The sequence below is a fragment of the Scardinius erythrophthalmus genome (assembly GCF_964197995.2).
Source record: "Scardinius erythrophthalmus genome assembly, chromosome: 12".
In the NCBI taxonomy this organism is placed as follows: Eukaryota; Metazoa; Chordata; class Actinopteri; order Cypriniformes; family Leuciscidae; genus Scardinius; species Scardinius erythrophthalmus.
Window position 1 is genome coordinate 1,445,760 of NC_138232.1, and position 24,002 is coordinate 1,469,761.

Here is a 24,002-nt window from a genome sequence, read left to right on the forward strand (position 1 = left end):
CGGAACACAAATTAAGATATTTTTGATGAAATCTGAGCCATGTCTCACTCCTCCATAGGCTACTAGGTGACCGAAACTTGCTGGCCCAGAAAAAGTTATTAAAGAGATCGTTAATATAGTCCAAGTGACTCCAGTAGCTCAATCTTAAGTTTATCAAGCGACGAGAATACTTTTTGTGCGCAAAAACAAACAAAAATAACAACTTTATTCCACTATTCAATTCCTTCTCTCTGGGCCTCTAGTTGGTTCACGTAGTGTTTTTGCGTTGCGGGTCTGTGTTGCACGTCACCACGTAGGCTCACAATTGGCCGAAGCTGGTCATGTGTGTGATGCGTGTTGACGTGCAACACAGACGCGCAGCGCAAAAACACTACGAGGCCCAGAGAGAAGGAAATGAATAGTGGAATAAAGTCGTTATTTTTGTTTGTTTTTGCGCACAAAAAGTATTCTCGTTGCTTGATATACTTAAGATTGAGCCGCTGTAGTCACTTGGACTATATTAACGATCTCTTTAATAACTTTTCTGGGCCAGCAAGTTTCGGTCACATAGCAGCCTATGGAGGAGTGAGACAACTCTCAGATTTAATCAAAAATATCTTAATTTGTGTTCCGAAGATGAACGAAGGTCTTACGCGGTTGGAACAACATGAGGGTGAGTAATTACTGACAGAATTTTCATTTTTGTGTGAACTAACCCTTTAAAGTGAAACTACACTGTGGAAAATGTCCAATACAAATAAACGTAATTGTTTTATTACATCACTGTTTAAAACCGACTAGTTTTGAAAGTGTGTAGTTTTGCGCACGCACACACACACACAACATGGTGGTGTCCCCGTCTCTCATTCCCTGTCCCGTCTCATGGCAGAAAACTAATGATTATCCTCCGTAAGAGCTCTGAATCTTAGCGTTGCTCCCAGTCACTGCCATCCAGCAACCATTAATAATTCACAAGCAGAAATCCACAGGGAAGGAGGGAGGAACAATCGTGCGAAAGCAGCGAGGAACAACACAGAGGAAAGAGCTGAGGAAACAGAATATGAGGACAGAACAACAACAGATGAGAAGAAAAAGCGTGAATTAGAGGAAGAAAGGTGTGAGATGAGGAGGGAGAATCTAATAGCATCATGAATCTGGGAGGAAAAGATGAGTGAGTGAACGAGAAGGGGAGGGAAGCACATGCTCGATGCTGGTCTATAAATAGCTCTTCAAATCTCTCTCTCGCAAAAAAAACAAAAAACAAAGCATACTGCCTGTGCTGCTGCAAAACGAACACAAGATGGACCAAAACCACACACACACACACACCATAATACAACCACGGAGGCCGGATCCATGTTCAGGTCCACAAAGCATCGTGATACGACTCCTTATCAATATTACAGAAGCCCTTCCAGCTAAATATGACCAAACACCCGCCATCTCATATGTGGGAGGACTGCGCCAAACCAGTCTCGCTTCAAACCGCATTACAGTCCATAAACACACAACTTTAGACACACAACTCAAGATCTGGGCCTGTTCTCTCAGCTCGGCGGAGGGGAAGCTGGTGATTAAAGAGTCAATGTATAGAAAAATAATGCAGGAACTAGATTATCTTTAAATATATATATACTTATAAAATGCTATTAAGGCTTCTGGAGTCGTTTTTGTGAGAACATTTTACTTCCGCATCTGATCTGCAAGATCTGGGCTTGTTCTCTCAACTCGGCTGAGGGGAAACATCTGATTATTAACATCTGTAATGTGTTTTATCAATCAGATGCTAAATACAAACATACATAGATACATATCTGTGCATTTATAACTGTAAGAGCACTAATGCAGAATGGTAACTCTGCACAATATCAAATTTTCATGCTGCGATAATCGCTGAAGCTTTTATCACGATATTGAAATAAGTCGCAAAAAAAAGTGTCATCCTACAACAGATATAATAAGTTTATACAATAAAGCAATACACAAAAATGTATAAAGTAAACAAATGTTTCAAAAAAATTAAAGTGCAAAAGAAATGCACAACGAATAATAGGTAACACTATACAATGTCTCGTCAGTCAATGCATTAACACAATTTGTTTACAGAAGTTATTATTATGCTTTGTTGAAGTTAGTTAAAAAAATACAACTGTTAGTGCATGTTAGCTCAGACACATTAAATAATACAGTTACAACTTTTGATTTTAATTAAATGTTGATGTGTACGTGCAGCAGAGAGGTGTTTGTAGGTATGATGGTCCGTTATGAGCCTAACGACACTGCAATATTAACAATTAATTATCCAGAACATCCCAGACAGAATCTGCAGACTCTACTACATGTTTTGTTGGGGGAATAGACCTACAGAACAGATTTTAAACCGAACTGACTGAACTTCACTTGTATTCATAAGTGAGAGTAAGGCTGCATAATTAATCAGAAATGTAACAGATCACGATTATGGCTGTATTCTGATTTATGCTTCATGTGCATCAGATATTTCCTACTTCCCACTTCTGAAGCTGTAATTATGCGTTTGTTGTGTGTGTTCAAGTGCTTTATTGCCTTAAAGAATAAGTACAGAATGTAAAAATGTACAGAAGATATTTAGTCAATACGGAATATTTCAAATAAAATGTAGTGTTATTGTGTGTTTTAGGAAGCCAAATATTATTATTATTTCTATGACAGTAATAGGCTATATGTTGTAAAACAAATGCACTGTAAAATAAAATAAAATATTTCATAAGTATATAATGTTATCGCTATCGGCCTGATAAGAAAATTTGTCCAATATATTAAAGCCGATAAATAATGCATTATTTCCTTCAGCTGAGACACTTCAGATGCCACTGTTCAACATGATGGGTTTAAATTGCTTGAAAAATGATTGAAAATCACTTCAAAAAGGAAAATACAGTGAAGTGCAACATGTGCAGCGCAAGCCTGTCATATCGGCTACATCAAATTATAACAAGAACATTATAATTGTGTGTTTTGGACATGGCTTTTAATGGCTTTGTAATCAGGCTCTCAAAAATTATATACAAATTTGGATTTAGATTTATCGGCCAATTTATCGGTTATCGGCTTTCAAATATAAAGAATTATCGGTATCGGCCAACATTTTCAAATTGGTACATTTTCATTAAATCAGTCTTCTGTGAACTAATGAGGGCACAAAGCCAAGTTGTGCTTTTGATTTTAGCTCGTTTGACAGATACTTTGCCAAAGCAATGGCACAAAACACCATTAGAGATCTTTTACGTTATTATGAGAAGTTTTAAAATATTTCCGTTTCATTATGAAGCTGTGCCGCCCAAGAGGACGTCTGATTGACATTTAAAGCAACCAATCACACGGTCGATGTCCCCATAACAACAAACCGGTGTGCAATTCGTTCAAGAAAGTCGCTCAAGTAGTAACGAAATAGTTCAAGTTGAGACGAAATATGAACCGTTCTCTCAAACGTCAGAATAAACCGATATTTAGATTCAGAATCATCATGAAACAGTCAAATATACTACGAAGTGAATGCAAGTACATTAGCGGCACATATTCAATTAAATAAAAAACAACTTTCACAGATTCACAAGACACATTTCATTGGTTTTCTCCAGGGCGTTGCTTTAGTAATTATAAACACTGGCATCCATTAAGCATCTCATGTTCTTAATCATCTAACAAATGCAAACGTCCTCAAAACACTGACAATCAGTGATTATAACGAGTGATTGTAGATCAAACGCTTCAGAACGAGGCCAACAGGACTTCATCACTGAAAGCGCTGATAATTAAGCGTTTCTGCACTCGTGAATAATTTAGCAAAGATTGATTTCCCATTCCTGCACTCATTTACTAAAACAACTCCCCCAATCTACTGTATTAGAGACAACATCTTGACCACAGCACTCGGACGTCGCCTCTCAGGACAATCTGGTTGTTCATTTCAGCGTGAATATCACACACTAAATGTCACGGATCACATCACATCAGACTCTCCTGAAGACACACACAATCTTTCACCAATCAAGACACAAATCCAGAGCGACTGACTTTCAGAGAGCTTCGAAGCACCTTTACACACGACACACCTGACCAACACACATACAAATAACTCTATTAACAAGGTGTGTGTATCTTCAGCTTTTCAGATAAATCAGTGTAAATGGCATCTAGTCGATTAATTTAGGGATGCGGTATCGGCCGATATATGTTCATTTTAATGTTATGGTTATCGGCCTGATAAGAAGATTTAGCAGCTGATAAATAATGTTTTATTTCCTTCAGCTGAGACTCTTCAGATGTGCACTGTTCAACATGATGATTATGAATTGCTTGAAATATGAATGGAATCACTTTAAAAAAAAAGAAAATACAGTGAAGTGCAACGTGCAGAATTAATACAAAGATTAATATGGCGAGTCTGTCATATAAGCTACATGAGAACATTATAATTGTGTGCTTGGGACATGACTTTTAATGGTGAGACTTTTGTTTCATGCTCTCAAAAATTATATAGAAATTTAGATTTATCGGCCAATATATCAGTTATCGGCTTTTAAATATAAAGAACTGTCGTTTATCGGCCAAAATATCCCTAGATGAATTATATTAGAGCTGGTCAAAACTACACACATGCATTAACTGGAGAAATCTCCATGACTTTTCCACAGCTAGTAAAGTCAATTTTCAGATTTTTATGACATGAATCAGTGTAAATATCAGGAAGGTTCAGTCGTCAGAAAGCAGCATCTGACACGTTGATCACAGAAAATTAAAAATGTTTCACAGGCAGTAATCAGACTATAACCAAGGAAAACTCCATGCACAATTAGCCATGAACATTGCTAACCCACACGAACCATTTCTTTCTCCCATCCAAAGACAAACACAAAATTCTAAATACAAATCTAATGCATAAGGACATGAATACAAACGTTCATTTCTGTCTTGGCTTCTTGTCCTGCTGTAAATATCAAGTGCACACTATAAAACTGCAGATCGCACGCTTACAGATGGTCACGTTATGCGTCAGCGTGCACATTAAAGCATGTCAACCATCTCAACCGCACAGGATAACACCTGCAATATAACGCTACAAAACAACCGTTTGCCTGGGTGAAAACTTGCATTGTGCATGTTTAATTCCTCATATGTGACTCTGGATCACGTCACCCGTCTCGAGTCGCACGGGTTTACTGTGGCAATATCCAACAATACATTGTATGGGTCAAAATTATAGATTTTTCTTTTATGGCAAAAATCATTAGGATATTCAGTAAAGATCATGTTCCATGAAGATATTTAGTAAATTTCCTACCGTAAATATATAAAACATGTATTTTTGTGAGTGAATGCAGCACAATCGCCAACAGAAATGAACAACTTTAAAGGAGATTTTCTCAATGTTTCGATTTTTTTGCACCCTCAGATTCCAGATTTTCCATAGTTGTATCTCAGCCAAATATTGTCCTATCCTAACAAACCACACATCAATGGAAAGCTTATTTATTCAGCTTTCATGTGATATATACATCTCATTTTCAAAAAATGACCCATGTGACTGCTCATGTGACCCTGGACCACAAAACCAATGTTACCCTGATAAATAAAACTCCACTCTGACTGCATTTAAATTACAATTTAGATTTCTCTATTTTAATGGATTCGCATTTTGATGAACCTATTGAGTCTTAAATCCTAAGAATGGATATTTTAGTCTGTGCTGTTTTCAGTCGATGCGCGAACAAAACTTCACTAAACATTATTTACACTGCTTTCCCATCCAATAATCACAACAAGCTTTGATGCTTTGACTAATTCTGTCAGTTTCATCAGTAAATTCAGTCAGTAAATGTGTGTGTGTGTGTGTGTATAATGATGAACCGATCATCTCTTCCTCTTTACTACTAGCAAATAAACATCAATGAACATCAGATTCAGAACAACTTCCTGAAATCAATCATGTCTGATGTAATCCATCAATCAGTGTTTCAACCGCAGAAATGCGTCAATAAAACAGCTTTAGAACACTTTCACATAATGTTATTATTATTATAAAAACTGCGTGCAACTTAAATGTTTGTATACAAATCAGATGTTAATTTTAATCTTTGATATTATAATGTACAAACTGACAGGGTTGCATGTAGAGTTTACTTTACAGCATTAGCTGAGACAGATTTAGTTTTCTTGAGAAAGAGTGATGTGCTGTGTCTAATATTATTAGGGCTGGGCGGTGTATCGAGTTTGTACGACTAGTGCAAAATCAGTTTCTGTGTGTGTTTTTAGTAATTGTTGATTCGGTGTGTTTGAGTGCTCATTGTTGCAATTACACAGCAAAAGTTCAGTGACATTTCTATTTGTGCATGGTAGAAAGCAAATACAGATACTGACATAATGACATACAATAAATGTGGAACATTGAACTACACGATTCAGGGAGGAGGGCTACACAGTGAACTCCGAGAAAATCTGCTTATTGGGCCGATACATCTCATTTTTTTTGGCTTAACGGCCCATAAAACTCATATATCGGCGGCCCATTCGTTTTGTATTGCTTAATTGGCGACGCTGGGTTAGTGCCAGTGTAATGCATTGGTTAAAAAAAGTCAGCGTTAGTTTTTTTTTTCTGACAGACCAGCCCATGAAACACGTAGCTCAGCGCCCCATTGGTTCTTTTCTTGATTGACACTGGGCTGGCCCAATCACATCTTTAAACACCTCCCCCTCTGGGCTCTGAGCGAGCGTGCAGTGTCAGTGTGTATCTGTCAAAATAGTCTGAGAGATGGAGAAGAAACTCAAGGAATGTGCAGAGAAATAGCACGAAAAATAGATACAGGCCCTTCAAGCAGACGCTGTAAAATGTGTCAAAATAAATATATGTGTTATGATCATATGTAGTGGGCCAGTCTTGGCCAAAATGCCATGGCCGATTTCTTTTTGTCCCAGTCCAGCCCTGCGCTTGAGCAAACCGTTTGTGAATAGGCTACTACAAATGATGCCCGTGAATAAAATATAATATTCAGAAGTAAACAGTGTAGCTGACTCAATGCTTAGCTGACAGAGTGTTTATGTCAGAACGCTTAGTTTTAAACCACAATCTTCTAAGTGCTTCTTTTACCGATATATTTAACGATATCTTTTGCATTTCTAATCGAAACAACGTCAAACTTGGCACTGCACTTACTCATCCCCGATGCCAGACACCCGTCCAGTTTGAAATCCATCGGACAAACGCTTCGAGAGATACGCGAATAACAGGCACACAGACGGACAGACGTTTCTGTAATTTATAGATAGATATTTCGATTTTTTTGGGGAAACGATATTGAATGAGGCCAATACCGTTTATATGGATACAGAAGTTTGATACGAGCACATCTGAAAAATAGTGGAGGAACATGACAAGCTGATATTAAGGGCTTCAAAACAGATATAGTTAACATCGCGACAATGACACGTGACAATCCTTGACTAATATTTAAAAAAGCTGATAATTTATTACATTTATAATATAAAACTTTTAAATAATCTGTTGTATAAATATTTAAACCCTTGCTTTCACTTGCATAAATTGTTCCTGGCATAAGCACACACTCCTGAGGAAACAGTCAAGAAACTGGAATATGTTTTCAATTTTCCTTGAATGGTATGATAGAAATCATTTCCACATTCTATTGTTTCTTTTGCTTTCCAGGCACAAAGCAATGCGAATATATAAAGCAGATACTGCTGCGCTGTTTAATGCGTTTGAGACGTGGTCAATATCACAGGGATATTCTCCATCTGTAAATGTTAGAGTCAAACAAACATGTCCGTTCCTCTGTCAGGAGGACGAGCTTCCGCTGATACTCGAGCCTCGGGAACGAGCGTCACCAGACGGAGAACAAAAGAATAGTAGCGCAATAATTCTGACTTTAATATAGATATTGCTAAAATATTTGTTGTTGGAGACAATTAATGTGCCATATGTGGAATTTTAAACCTACAAGTACGTAGACTTTTAAGAAAGTGGCCATTATAATGGGGTAATCAATAGATAATTAATTTGTGCCTTTGTTTTTATTTTCAGTTTTAGTTTAGCCTTTAGTCAGTTTAAAAATAAAAGCATTTTTTGTTTTTAGATTGAAATGTTAGAATGTAATGTGATTTTTAAACACCTTTTTGCACATAATATATTGAATTGCCTACATTACATTCACTTTGAGTTTCCATATCCTTCAATATCAACATTTCAAAATTGACAAATTGACAAATTCCCTGCCGTCTTCACTCCCACCATCAATGCATCAACAAGCAAGAACTGATAAGAATGTAAATGTGTATCTTGAAATGCAATGCAAGTCGCTTTGGATAAAGGCGTCTGCCAAATGCATACATGTAAATGCAATTTTATTTAATTTTTTTTTAAGTATCATGGTTATGTCCAAAGCAAAACATGCTATTATCACAGCACTTTATGAAAGGCATTATAAACACAGCTTACCTGCAATTTAGGTAATTATATTGGCCTATTCCTTATATTAAACAGGGACTTAAATGAAACATTGACATGTGACACTGACGTCAAGCCTAAAGGGGGCGTGTTTAGGTTCAAGAACCATAACTATAAAGATAACTATAACAATAACTATGTTAGTGTGTACACAGTCAGACCAAACGCTATCGTTCTGTTAATTATAAGCGCACACCGCAGTTTAGCCGTCTGACGCTTTAAATGCTCGAGCACTTTTATGTGGGAGAGTGACCTCTGACCCGACATGACCTCTGACCCGACACATGACCTCTGACCCGACACATGACCTCTGACCCGACGCATGACGTAGGAGTAGCATTAGCTTAGGTGAGCATAGGCAACAAACTCAAGCTCCTCCCACATTTCTCTTTAAAAATTAGTTTTCGACTTCTAATTCGTGACCAGTGTTTTGTTTTGCTCGATCCTCCGCACTTCAGCTTTCGCCAATACGTCACGCGTCAGGTCAGAGGTCACTCTTCAGTCAGTGATTATGGTTTACAAAGTTATAAACATGGACATGTTTCTTACAAAAACGCATGGCTTCACTTCAGAGGGCCTTTATTAACTTTATTATGGATTACTGTTATGATGGATGGATGCACTTTTATGGGCTTCAAAATCTCAGGCACCATTCACTCCCATTATAAATCTGGGAAGAGCCAGGATATTCTTTACTATAACTCTGTGTTTGGCTGAAAGAAGAAAGGCGTACACCTAAGATGGCTTGAGGGTGGGTGAATTATGGGATCATTTTTTGGGTGAACTAACGGCGAGATTCTGATTGGCTGTCAATGTTATTATTGTTCAGCTGGAAAAACAAATCGTTATGAAAGTGATTCCAATGATATTCTTTCTCTGTGTCGTTATACTTTACTCACAATCCGAGTTATTTAATGAATATCCTGGCTCTTCCCAGCTTTATAATGGGAGTTAATGGTGCCTGAGATTTTGAAGCCCCAAAAAGTGCATCCATCCATCCATCATTTTTAAAAGTACATCTTTATCGTTCGCGTCCTTGATGTGAACAGGCCTTTAGAACGATAACGTTAATTAAAACTTTATAGTTAAAGTCTTTGGTGTGAACGGTCCTTTAAACGCAAGTGTTCTGATCTATGGTCACCATCAGCTGACAGTCTGGGGTTCTTTATTATTATTAATAATAATAATAATAATATTTGAAACGCCGCGCGACACGACAATACTAGAACGCCGCCGTTTCGAATAATCAAAGAACGGGAGCGTTCAGTTTCTCACGCGTCACGACACTCAGTAAAGTCGTGGTTTAAGTGAAGAATTAATTAACCGTTAACGTTACCCTGTCACTGACGACTAACGTGATCTTTACTAGCGATACACAACGACACACACACACCAATACCTGTTCCATTTAAAGCGTTCATCAAGCGTTCGCTTACCTGTTAATCCCTCGCGTTCATTCAAAACGAGGAGACACTCGGCGTTCTGGGTGTTTTGAGGAGTTTTTGCAGTGCCTTCGATGATTTGGAGTGAATATTTCTCACACTCTCGGTTAATTAATTAGCCTGTGGCGGCTAAGCGAGCGCGAGCTAAGTCGAAATGACAATCGGCCGCCTCACGAACTCGTGAGGGCATTACTATCGCTCAGGATGGGCTAGGAAAACATGTTTAAACTGATGACCCACCTCCCGCACAAACCGATCCCCCGGTCACCGAATAACGACAGCCCGCTGTCGCTTAATACCGTTTAATCGCCGCCACAAGCACGAGCTCGCGGAGACTCCGAGTGTCAACAGCGCGCAGTGATCAAACCAGAACCTGAGTGGGCGGGGCCGTGACGTCACGCGCGAGCCTCACAAAAAGATCAACAAAAAAACCCCTCATTTTTTTCTCAGCCTGAATGTTCAGGTGACATTGAACATGTTGTTGATATATTTGGTGTATTGTATACCAAGTTGTGTATCATTAATGTCATCTCTGTACAGTTTGAAAGCATTAAAAAAAAGAAAGAAATAGGCCTACAAAAAACCTCTGAAAGCATCGCGAGTCCTCATTTAAACTCTCTCGTGTTCACAACCAGGAAAATAAAGCACTGAAAGCATAACACTGGCTCTTTATGTGCTTTACGTCACTGCTCCATGTGTTTGTGCTTTCAGGACACGTAAGATGGCGCTGTCGTCATAGTTTCAGTTTCGCCTGCTTTTGCATCTGATAGTTAAAGATTTCATGGTAACACTTTATTTTACAGTGTCCTTGTTACATGTGTTACATGTACTTACCATAGTAATAACAGTAAATTATGCATAATTACATGCAACTAACCCTCAACCAAACCCTAATCCTACCCTAACCCTATAGTAAGTACATGAAGTTACTTAATATTATTCAATATTATATATATATATATATATATATATATTGACACTGTAACAATGACACCATGTAATCGATTTTATTGCATCATTGCAATTCATTAAGGAAGAGTTTTACAGTGAAATTATATAGGATTCAGCATAAATGTCCCTACAAAATCCTATCACGTGTTAATTGATGATCATGATGCTTTACTCACAAAATTACCATCCTTTTTATACTTTATACTCTTATATTTTCACAATACAGCTTATATTTTATGTTCTTCTATTTAATAATAAAAACTGTGAGCTGGCATGGTGAATATTGGGTACTGTAAAAATATTTTCACAAAACATATAACTTATATTTTATTTTTAACATATGCCTATTATGCTTTGATATTTTACAGCAATGGTATTGTGAGTTTTCTGGCTTGGCATGGTGTATATTGACTATGGTATAAAGTAATAAAATTAGTGCTGTCAAATCCATTAATCGCATCTAACATAAAAGTTTGCATAAATAAATAAACAAATATACACCGCCGTTCGAAAATTCGGGATCAGTAAGATTTTTAATGTTTTTAAAAGAAGTTTCTTCACCTCACCAAGGTTGCATTAATAAAAAATAAAGTAATATTCTGAAATATTATTAAAATATAAATCATCTGTTCTCTATGTGAATATACAGTAAAGTGTAATTTATTCCTGTGATCAAAGCTGAATGTTCAGCATCATTACTCCAGTCTTCAGTGTCACATGATCCTTCAGAAATCACTCTAATATGAGGATTTGATGATCAAGAAACATTTATGATTATTATTAATGTTTTTTCAGGATTCTTTATTGAATATAAAGTTCAAAATAACAGCATTTATCTGAAATAGAAAGCTTTTGTAGCATTATACACTATACCGTTCAAAAGTTTGAGGTCAGTAAGAATGTTTTTTAATACTTTTATTCAGTAACGACTCATTAAATTGATCAAAAGTGACATTTATAATGTTACAAAAGATTCCATTTTAAATAAATGCTGACCTTGTGTGTCCTTTTAAAAGAGTTACACATATAGGGTATCAGATAAGGCAGATGCATTGAGTTGGCCCGGTTTCAAAGCATGTGTCCTATCTGTCACTTGTTGATTTTTCCTCTTCAGGTCAGGACAGGAACATTCCAAATAAAGCACGTAATGAACTCACGGTCCACTTTCACCTTTATCCTATATTTAGTGTGTCCTCTACAGCTTTAATGTATTGATGGATTTTTCTTCTCAAACACTAGTTGAGCCCATTAGGTCATTGTGTTGGGTTATTTTCACAATGTTGGGCAGTTTTTGTGCAACCCAGGATTAGAGGTCAGGTCAGAGTCACAGACTGATGCCTTGCGATCTGGATAAAACTGGAACGTCCAATTCTGAGAAGATGAAAAAAACATTCTGACGGGAATCTGCCTGAGACGAATTTCTAATATAGAGTCAGAAAAGTTTGTAGTTTTGTTTAACTTCTCATTTTAAAAATGTAAGATTTTATTTTACCCTCTTAAAAATAACGGTTCTTTATGGTTCCACGGAGAATCTTTAACATCAATGGAATCTTAATGTTCTTTATAAAAAAAAAAAAATGGTTAGATTATTAAAATGTTCTTCACAGTAAGAAAAAATAAATGTTTCTTCTGTGGCAATGCTAAAAAAAAACTTTTGGAACCTTTATTTTTTAAGAGTGTAAAGAATATGAAAATTAACATTTTATGCATAATTCTAGTTGATATGAGCTAATTTGAGAGAGAGAGAGAGAGAGAGAGAGAGAGAGAGAGAGAGAGAGAGAGAGAGAGAGAGAGAGTATATATAGGCTGTATATATAGGCCTATATATGCTTTGCATCACAGAAGTAAATGCTATTATAAAGAATATTAAAATAGAAAACCATTATTTTAAATTGTAATAATTTTTCTGTATTTTTGATCAAATAAATGCAGGCTTGATGCGCATAAGGGACTTCTTAAAAAAAAAAAAAAGTAATGTGTGTGCAAACTTTTGACCAGTAGTACTGTACTAATATACTATTGCTGCAAAATTGTCAAAAATGTTAAAATAATAAAGTCACCATTTCGACACTTCACATAATACCGGTAGGCCTGGGCTTCATTTCACAAACTATGATAGTTTCATCAAATGGTAAACGGTGTATCAATATAGACTAAATACAAGTGACTTGAATACTATACTTACCATTAATGCTACTTTTGGTGCTGGTTTTGTGCAGTGCTTTGTAGTCAATTAACACTCATTAGTTCAAGAAGGCAGACTCAGATCGCTTCATAAATGTACATTCGTCTGTCCATGTAATTTTCAAACGATTTTTTTATAAGTGACCGGAAAATTACCGCTCCACTTCACATTGTCCATCAATGAAATGTGAACGTGTTGTGCCAGATGACGATTGGTCGGTGTATTAAACATGACAAACATGTTTCACTGAATTATGTAATATTTTAAAATATGTGATATGTGGATTTTTAATCGAATCGACACACACAACCTTTTATTGTTGAAAAAAAAAAGTTAATTTTTTTTCCTGCCGTCGAGCCATTTACTCACTGAAACAACCATATTTGGCTCGAGAGCATCGGTTTCCGAGCAGAATGTGGGATACCTACGTTTACACAAGTGTATTTTCATTTTAAAACGCATAACTTTTGCTACGGTTATTCCTGCCGTCCACACCATAGACTGTAAAAAATGGTCCACACACTACTTAGGTCAGTCAAGACTTGAAGACACACGCAACTTGACGCAAGTGACGCAACCCATAGCAACGCGTTGTAGCAACGACACCTCGACTGACAGACACGTAACAATAAACGTGAATTTAGTCTACTATAGTTTTGTACACATTGTCATGTTAATTATAATCAAATGCATTTTGTTTCATTGACCACAAGATTATCATTGATATTTGTTTGTGAAGGGCAGTTTTGATTAATTTTGAAATAGGGCAGGGGCTCGTGCACGTGCACGCGTGCCCGGGACTAAGTGTTTCTTTGACCATCAGAACGGTCAGATCTTGTGAAAGATTCTTATCTCTGTGTAATCTGTAAATATTGGGGTGACAGACCTCAGTGGTTTCATCAGATTCATGCATTTGTAAGCAGTTTTTGTGTTTTGTGATTTAGCTTCAGCAAATATTCTGATGAAAGAACGTTCTCAGTCTCAATCAAACCTGTCAATTATACGACATGTGAATCTTTCAGAATCCATCCATCTGTGAGCCATTTTAGTGTGATTCATGAGAGTGGCGAAATACTTGTTTGAACAACTTGAAAAGCTTAAATATGTGAGGTAATGTTTGATCAAAATGATCAAGTTCCACATTCAAATATAACCCAGAGACGAAATAAACCATTAATGGAGTGTGCTTTACTGATGTGGCCAAAACATATAGCTATCGGGAAACATGAACGACAATACAAATAATGTCTGAAACTTTGCAGCTTGCAGGTACCATGCAATTTCAAAAGTTCAGATGGTGCCATCAAAGAATTTGAGGTAAGAAAAACTATTAAACTTTAACAAAAAAAAAAAAAAAAAAAGTGTATATTAACTTATAAATACAACAGCTCATGTAATGTAAGCCATGTCTTAATGAGCTGGATGACAGCATTCATTATTCATTATCCAGTCGTCATAGGCAACAGTGATGACGTGTGGCCACTAGACGGCGCCTGCGCACTGAGAGCTGAACTGAAGTCTTTTTATTGCAATTTTTAACAAACATAAGATACAAAAACAGACTTTCAGATAATAAACATGTTATAGTTCTATAGTCAACAAGAAACATAATATAAGGAAGCCTGATTTATCTATTGAAAATTATCAGCAAAGAGAAGTAAGAGAAAGAAAAAAAAAGGAAGAAGAAGATAAAAAGAAAAAGTGTGGGCACAAAAAATAAAAAGCATATTATGAAAGAATATTAAACAAATTCTAGATGTTTTTATTGCTTTCTTATTTACAGATCTGCAGCACACTGATAAAAATGAATTTTGTGGTGAAGTAAATAGCCTACCACAAAAAAACCAACAATGAAAAAGTTAGTTCAGGAAAGAATTAAAAAAACGAATTAAATTCTATATTAGTACTCAATTCAAGCATGTAGAAATTAAAGCATAAATATCAGCGTTAAGTAAAATTACTCAACTTTTCTGATACCGCTGTTCCCATCATGCACTGGGCCTTGAATAATTAATGAGGTTGATTTTTCACCTTTTTCCAGCTTTTTTATCATTGCTTCTGTTGTTAGGATTAGTAACTTGCCATTTTGTGACATTTGGAATATTCTACTCAAAATTGCACATTCAAACACAAAAACGATTCATCATGTGTGTAAGTATTGAGATCTCTGCGTTCTCTTCACGCGTGCCTTTTATATATGTAGATATGGCATCTCACACATTATCTATTGTATTAATTACTGAGATGTTTCTAAGTAAAGCATATACTTTAAAAGTGTGGTTTAATTCAATGTTATATTGTCTGACTCAGACAATGAATTAAACCACACTTTTAAAGTATATGCTTTACAGACAGTCTGAGTGAAATGTATAGCAAAGGAAACTTCAGCTAAATAGATATTACTCAACCTTTTACTATAGCCAAGTTCAAATGACTTATTTTCTTTGCTACTTTCACTTAACTTAGTTGATTCCATATGTGAAATTTACTTTAAAAATATGCATGCAAAAACTTGCCAAAGAAAAATTCATGTTTTTTTCAGGTACAGCATCTCCTGCTGCTCTGATGTCTCAGGATGATTGTCCATGTAAAGATGAAAAAGATATTATTCATATTTTTTCCCGTTGCCTTTTTATTTATTTCTTGTGATACAGATCACCATTAAATTCCTATTAAATAGCCATCAGACTTTGCATAGTTTGTTAGTCGTTAAACTACGCATGACAGGGTTAAAGTGCATAAAACCCTGATGAACAAACATTTATTGAACCAGCGCTATTAAACTGAATGTATCTGAACTCAACCTATGCAAACCACCGAATACAATGCACAATTTTTTGTTCTTAATTAAAAATAATAATCTCAAACTAATCTTTCAGTCTCTCAGCTCTGTATTGTGGCACTTGTGATTTTACTGTCGCATCTGCTAAATAAACACCTCTATAATATTGAATATTAAAGGGACAGCTCACAAAAAATAAATAAATATATAAATAAATAAAACATAGCCTAATTGACCTGTTTGACTTTCTTCTGAAGAACGGTGGGAAACAAACAGCATTGGACCCCATTGACTTTCACTGAATGGACAAAAAAACGTTTTCGGAACTTGTTTTGAATCTTTTTTTTTTTTGTGAGAATCCCTTTCAGGTCAGATATACTTTTAAAAATAAAGGCTCCAAAGGTTTTTTTCATAGCTATGAACCATTTTGGTTCCCTAAAGAACCTTTCAGTGAGTTCTTTAAAGTCCCCCTGTGGTGTAAATCCAGCTTTTAAAGTTGTTTATGTGTCTATGTGGTGTGTTTAATCTGCTTTAAGACAAACCATGTGTAAGTTCATAAATCGACAGCATTGCTGAGTATTTCCTCCTTAAAACTGCATTGAACCAAAGACAGTCTCAAAAACACGCTTTGAAATCGCTGGTGTTTCTGACGTCACATACTACCTTGTAACCAATCAGATCAACGTGTGATCATCAACCAGTGGATCTCTGAGCTGAGGGAGTGAGTGGAGGCGGGGCTCGTGTGCATATTCATAGAACCGCGGATACTAAATGAGGCAAGGGTGTCGAGTTACATTCAAGATATTTTAAGGCATGACAGAAAATTCAAGGAAAACACGTTTGAATATGTAATTTTGGTGATCAAAGATGAGTTTTTAAGGGATACAATTGACTATACAGAGTGACTTCCACTATAAAGAACATTTTGAGCAAGGGAAAGGTTAACAAAAAAATCACTGAGCCCATAAAGAAGCTTTATTTTTAAGAGTGCATGGTCTGGGAGCTTCTGTTTCTGCACACACTAGAGGATGAGTGATCGGATGCTGTGACTCCAGCACACCGAACTGGTTTCCCCCGTATGAAACAGCCTGGATTGCGTCATATGTGCCGTTCGAGTGGTTTAGGGTTACAGTGTTACAGTGTTGCGGGTCACTGGGACAGAGGTGAGGCTTTGGACTGCGGCTCGACGTGGCACTGTAAGTGTCGTGTGTTTATTTGTTCGCGCTAATGATTAACCCAGGCAGGGCTATATATATGCTCTATGCTTCAGTGAGGAGTGTGTTTGTGTGTGTGTGCATGTGTGTGTGTCGCTCACCTCCACAGTCCTCCCTCCCCTCGAGCGCGTGCACATGTGTGACAGACACCGTCATTGGTGCGTCCCTTAAACGTATCACAACTTTTGATGGATTAACCCACTTCTGAGTGCTCACTCTCTGCGGCCACTCACTAGTGCTCACTCTCTCCAAACCAGTCCCAGTGAAACGAGCAAACAAAACTTTGCATCATGATCTTAGAGTCGTTCTCGTGGTCCGCGTTCACGGTGCTGTCCACGCTGGTGGTGCTGAGCGCGCTCACGGTGAAGGGCACGAGCACGGCCACCACCGCGTGCCCGACGTGCGGTATACCGGCGATGGAGAAGGACGCGGAGGAGCGATACCTGGTCGAGATTGCGAAACAACAGATTCTGAACAAGCTTCACCTGCGGGAGAGGCCGAACATCACGCATGCGGTGCCACGCGCCGCGCTCATGACCGCGCTTCGGAAACTGCACGCGGGGCGCGTGAGACAGGACGGGACCCTGGAGCTGGACAATAATTTACCGAACTCCTACACGAATAACCAGGCATACGAGATAGTGAGCTTCGCTGATGTCGGTGAGTAGCCTGCATGTGACTTGCATTGAAACATTCTTCAAATGTCTTTGGGTTCATTGGTACCCACGCTGTAAAAAAAATAGTTGTTTTAACTTTAAAAAGTAAGTTAGCCTACCTGGTTGCCTCACAAATCTGAGTTCATAAGTTAATGCAATGAAGGAGATTGGTTTATTCAATAGAAACTCAAAATATTGTTTGATCTGAACCACGTGAATTATCTAAGTTGATTTGACAAAAGAAAAAAGTTGTGAAAACAAATCATAAAAAAAAAAAATATATATATATATATATATATATATATATTTACAGTGTAGACACATTCTTAAAATGTCTTTGTGTTCATTGGTACCCACGCTGTAAAAAAATAAGTTCATTGAGTTCATTGAAAATAAAAAATTTGAGTCATTAAAATTATTTTCATGATTTGTTATCACAACTTTTATCTTATGTCAAATCAGCTTGGATAATTATTTTGGTTCAGATAACATTATATTTAGAGTTTCTGTTGAATAAGCCAATATCCTTCATTGTATTAACTCAAAATTTTATTTTCAGTGAACTCAAAATTGTAAGGCAACCAGGTAACTTACTTTTTAAGTTAAAACAACATGAACGCAAATACATTTGAAGAATGTTTCTACACTGTAAAAATGTTTTTGTTTACCTTAAAAAAAGTTACCTGGTTGCCTTTTTACAATTTACAATTTTGAGTTCATTGAAATTAAAGATTTGAGTTAATACAATGAAGGATATTGGCTTATTCAACAGAAACTCAAAATATTGTGTTATCTGAACCACATGAATTACATTATTTAAGTTGATTTGACAAAAGAAAAAAAGTTGTGAAAACAAATCATGAAAATGTTTTTTTTTACAGTGCAGAGGCAAAGTTATGAACAAAATAATAAAAAAAAATATATAGACATTAGTGCTGGGCCTTAATCGCATCCAAAATAAAAGATCGCATCCACACACACATGCATGTATATATTTAGGAAAGATTATTATTTATATATAAAATATCTATATTTATATATAAATTATATATAAATATATATACATGCATAAATAATAGCTTATTTTTAATAATTTTTCTCAACTTCCAATGTCATTCACTTCCAGTTATTTCTGCTGTACAAAAACAGCTGCAGATATTTGGTATCATATCACCTGGATTTCTCATCATAAGCACAACCAGTGGTTTGCAGTTTTACGGTTCGCTCTTCTAAGCTCTTCTGTGTGATTTCTCTCCAGATGACGAGGTTTCCACCGGTTTCGACACCAGTCTATCATTCCAGTTCCTCCAGGAGAAAGGCCACAGTGTTCAAGTTCTTCAGTCGTCACTGTGGCTCTACGTCCGTCCGGCGGACGCCCCTCGTCCAGGTGAGCGTGTGAGCGCTGAGATCTACCTGTCGGGCGCTAACAACCGCACGCTGCTAATCCAGAGAAGCGTTGAGGTTTCGCGGGGCGGCTGGCACACGTTCCCCGTCACCGTTGCCCTGCAAGCCTTTCTAGACGGAGGCCAGCGCCGTCTCAACCTCGAGGTTCACTGCGAAGACGGAGAGCGAAACCTGTGTGTCCGCGACGCTTCCGGCGAACACCAGCCGTTCCTCGTAGCGCAGGTGCGTTTGCGTGAAGACGCCTCGACTCACGCGCTGAGCAAGCGCTCGCTACGCTGCGGAGACGACGTGAGCGTGTGCTGCAAGAAAGACTTGTACATTAAGTTTCGTGATATACAGTGGCAGGACTGGATCATCGCGCCCGAGGGATACCACATGAACTACTGTATGGGACAGTGTCCTCAACATCTCTCGGGGTCGCCGGGCATAGCCTCCTCGTTTCACGCCACCGTCTTCAGTCAGCTAAAGGCTAACGGGATCCAGACCGCCGTGTCGTCCTGCTGCGTTCCCATCCAGAGACGCCCGCTCTCAATGGTTTACTTCAACTCTCAGCACACCATCGTGAAGACAGACGTCCCGGACATGATCGTGGAGTCCTGCGGGTGCACATAAACTATAGACATTAGCAGTGCTCTTATTTATCAGCCGCTGGAGCACCTTCTAATCAAGGCTTTCTGTCTAAGCATTATGGGTTTTTATAGATGTTCAAATACTCAGGGAAGCACACTGGCACGGTTACCCAACATGACATTCAGGTATTGCCACCCATCCCAATAAAGGTCTGAGAGTGGCTCAAGAGACATTTACTTGAGAAGCAAAATGACTCGAGTCAGAATTAAGTGCTTAAAACAAGGGCAAAAATTCGTCTTGGTGTTCCTTTGAATTAAGTTTATTTTTCTGACTCCATTAGCAGATATTTGTTCTCTATGGAAGCTTGTTTCCGCCACAGAACTCACAATTGCGAGTTTACATCTTGGGATTCCTACTTTATTTCTCGCAATTCTGACTTTAATCTCGCAATTCTGACTTTAATCTCGCAATTCTGACTTTACATCTCGCAATTGAGAGTTTATATCACGCAATTCTGACGGTAATCCCACAATTCTGACTTTAATCTCGCAATTCTGACTTTACATCTCGCAATTCTGACTTTACATCTTGCAATTATGACTTTATTTTTCCCAATTATGACTTTAATCTCGCAATTCTGACTTTATTTTTCGCAATTCTGACTTTAATCTCGCAATTCTGACTTTACCTCTCGGCATTCTGACTTTAATCTCGCAATTCTGACTTTACCTCTCGGCATTCTGACTTTAATCTCGCAATTCTGACTTTACATCTCGCAATTGAGAGTTTATATCACGCAATTTTGACTGTAATCCCACAATTCTGACTTTAATCTCGCAATTCTGACTTTGTAACTTGAGATTCTGATTTTAATCTCGCACTTCTGACTTTACATCTCGCAATTGAGAGTTTATATCACGCAATTCTGAGAAATAAAGTCAGAATTGCAAGATGTAAACTCGCAAATGTGAGATAAAAAGTTGCAACTATCTTTTAAAATGTTTTATTCTTTCATAGTTCTCAATTCATTTCGAAACAAGACTTAATATCTTCAGTCACTTTGCTTCCCCAGTTTTAAGAATGTTTAGATCTTTGTAACGGAAAACAATACAAAAATACTGAGAAAGAATATACTTTTTCTTTGCATGCAATGCAGTATCTGACGAATGTTTCTCTCATGATAGCTTACTTTTTACCGTTTACGCCAAAGCCAAATGCAACTAAATATGTGTAGTAATGGCTTTTCTTTTCAAGCTGTTTCAACATATACATTTTCTTATATTTGTAATATTACTAATAATGATACGTTTTATTTATATAGCGCCTTTGCAAAAGCAGCACAGTTAATGTACGATAATCTACAAACAGTACAATAATCTACATTGTACATGTTACAAGTGTCATGTTTTGTGTGTGTATTTTGTCTCATTTGTCTCATTTGGTTTGAAGCACTTCCTAGGGATGCCTAAATCAGTGTGTGATATATCAGTGTGTGGATTCACTGCATCGGACGGGTTTGAGCTCATAACGTTCTGCAACTGCACTTTATACGTTATTTTGCATAGTTAGTACAAATCAAGCCATGCAAATCTGATCTTCACGTGCTTTGTTTATTTTTGCTTCGACAAAAATAATACTGTAACTCGTTGCACAATATTAAAGCTATTCATTAAAGCTCTTTGAAGGAGCTTTAACTCTATGAGATTAATTTATATAATTTTTTATCAAAGGAATATTTTCTTATAAGTGGGAGAGAGCTTGGAAATCTGTACTGTACTGTTCGTCGTAATTTTGCTGAATGTGTGTGATTTTGAAAATAAATATTTTACCTATACTTCATGCCTGGTTTAATGAAAAACTAAAACTAAATAAAGATGTGAATTAAGGACAAAGGTCACATCAAACATCATTAGACTAAACAAACCCTGATGTTTGACATGTTCTTCTGGATCACATCCAGAAACTATATCCAAAAGCAAATCCAGAACGATATTACCAATATTTCACGGTCATACAGTCTCTTATCGCTTGACAAGTAATTGATCACTACTCTTGGGAAAAAGCAGTATTTCTAAGAAGTCAATCAATAATGTCTAAAAGGCAAAGAGCGTGTTTGCACGGGCAAATAAATGAAGTGGTTTTTATAGATGGCTATATTTGATGAGTAAACAGCATTGAAATATTTCTGGCATGACTTCAATCTATAGAAAGGCACAGAAAGGGGTGTTCATCATAAGAAAATGTATTTGTTTGCTTTCGCTGCAAACGTGACATATAAATATAAAACATAAACTCACCGAAACACAAACTACTGCCGTTGACAGTCGAGGTACGAGAGCGTCCGAGAGTCCGAGAGCAAGCTGGAAATACAACATTTATTAATAAAGCACATTTAAACACAATATAGATTGATCCAAAGTGCTGGACATAGTACAAAGCAGGTCTAGACTATAACAAAAACAACAATTACAGGTTTCCAAAAGCTAAAGAATGCAGGACAATATGGCACAACAAGATCAGTAAAATAATATACCATGGTGCACGGGAGGACAACGCCGTATATACAAACATAAGGATCTTAAAATCAACTGAATTTAATGCTAAAACAGGGGAGATATGATCCCTCTTTTTAAAACCAATTAAAAGTCTTCCAGACGCATTTTGAACAACTTGCAATCGAGATGGTGAAGATTGAGGGACACCAGAATAAAGAGAGCTGCAATAATCTAATCGTTTCGTTACAACTTCTAAATCTTTGCTTGAAAGAAGGTTCTTCAACTTAGCAATAGATCTTAAATGGAAAAAGCTTCCTGTAATCCCAGCACTAATTTGTTTATCAAAAAAATAGTGAAGAGTCAAAGATCACTCCAGGGTTTTTGATTTGTTTGCGCACATGTGTTGAGAGAGGACCTAACTGGGTTTCTAGAAACCCAGAGTTAAAACCTCTGTTTATCCTCATTTAACTGTAGAAAATGATTTGTCATCCACCTCTTGATATCATTTACACATTCCAATAACACATCAAATGAGAATCATCTGCATAACAGCGACTGGAAATGTTGTGTTTATGAGAAATGAGGGCCAAGGGGAGCATATAAAGGGAAAACATTAAAGTTCCCAAAATAGAGCCCTGGTGCACACCAAACAAAACAGGCGCAGATGATGAGGAAACATGTCCTAAATTTACAGAAAAAGTAATTGAGGTAAGAAGCAAACCACTGTAATGCAATGCTCTTGACACCATTCTAGCCGTTCAAGAGGAACGTTGTGGTCAATGGTATCGAATGCAGCGCTCAGGTCCAACAAAACCAGCACAACACCAGCGCCTGAATCCAGAGCAAGCAAGATAACCCTCAACAGAGCCGACTCAGTGCTAATGATCTAAAACCAGATTGGAACATGTCCAACATATTAAGACTGGAACTGTGAGAAAACTACACTCTCTAAAAGCTCAGAGATGAAAGGCAGTTTAGAGATTGGTCGATAGTTACTGCACATTTCTGGATTGAGGCGTTTTCAACATTGGTTGCACAATTGCATGTTTAAAACTAGCTGGAACAGCACCTTTGGCTAGAGAGAGGCGATGATAGCGGTTACCATAGGACTAATAGTAGAAAAAACATCCTTAAAAAGACGAGCCGGGATAATATCTGACTTAGAACCAGAACGCTTCATAGTAGAGATTACATCAGCTAACTGAGTCGGAGAGACAGGCTGAAAGTTAGACAGACAACTGAGGAAACAATGGAGCTTCTAATATCATTAATTTTTTGAGTGAAATGTTTTAAAAAATCTTCACAAAGCTCTGAAGAGGCCTCCGATAAGATATTCGTAGTCGGGTTCAGAAGAGAGTCAGTCGTGTCAAACTGGACTTTCGCATTGTCAGAAATGAATTGAGAACAGAAATTAGATTTTGCCTTCTTTACTGCCTAAATAAACAAAGTTTGTGGATTTTGAAACAAATAAAATGTATGATGTAAAGTGATTCTGTACAGACGGTCAGATGTTCTTCTTCCAGCGGAGTTTAAATCATGATCATCAGGTTTTGTTCCAGCATCAAATCCAGAGACATTCACACATGTTTTTAACTGCTTACACACATTTGCCTCTTTTTTTTCAAAACTTTACACACAAATCCATGAATTGCACACACAAAATGCCTCACATCTCTGGCAAAATGAAGCACTGCATTTAAAATATCACAAACATCTCAAAAGCAATCATTTGTCTGACGTTGCAAACACCTTCGCCATAATATTACATTTTTGGATATATCAGTTTTTAAAACCTAAAGCTCTTCTTTCATGAACTCCTGTGTG

General features: G+C 37.2%; 2 protein-coding genes across 2 annotated transcripts in view; one reads left to right on the forward strand and one right to left on the reverse strand.

The window, feature by feature from the left end:
- r3hdm2 (R3H domain containing 2) overlaps positions 1-10,301 on the reverse strand; it is a 91,926-nt gene extending 81,625 nt beyond the window's left edge. The window contains 1 exon segment of the mRNA XM_081381576.1: positions 9,916-10,301. The gene's annotated coding sequence lies outside the window, so the exon portion shown is untranslated.
- A 6,816-nt stretch (positions 10,302-17,117) lies between these two features.
- Positions 17,118-21,516, forward strand: LOC308700163 (inhibin beta B chain). The gene is made up of 2 exons (XM_081381592.1): positions 17,118-17,713; positions 18,968-21,516. Exons 1-2 carry the CDS (start codon positions 17,344-17,346, stop codon positions 19,723-19,725), a joined length of 1,128 nt encoding a protein of 375 aa, XP_081237718.1. The 5' UTR covers positions 17,118-17,343; the 3' UTR covers positions 19,726-21,516.
- Positions 21,517-24,002: the final 2,486 nt, after the last annotated feature.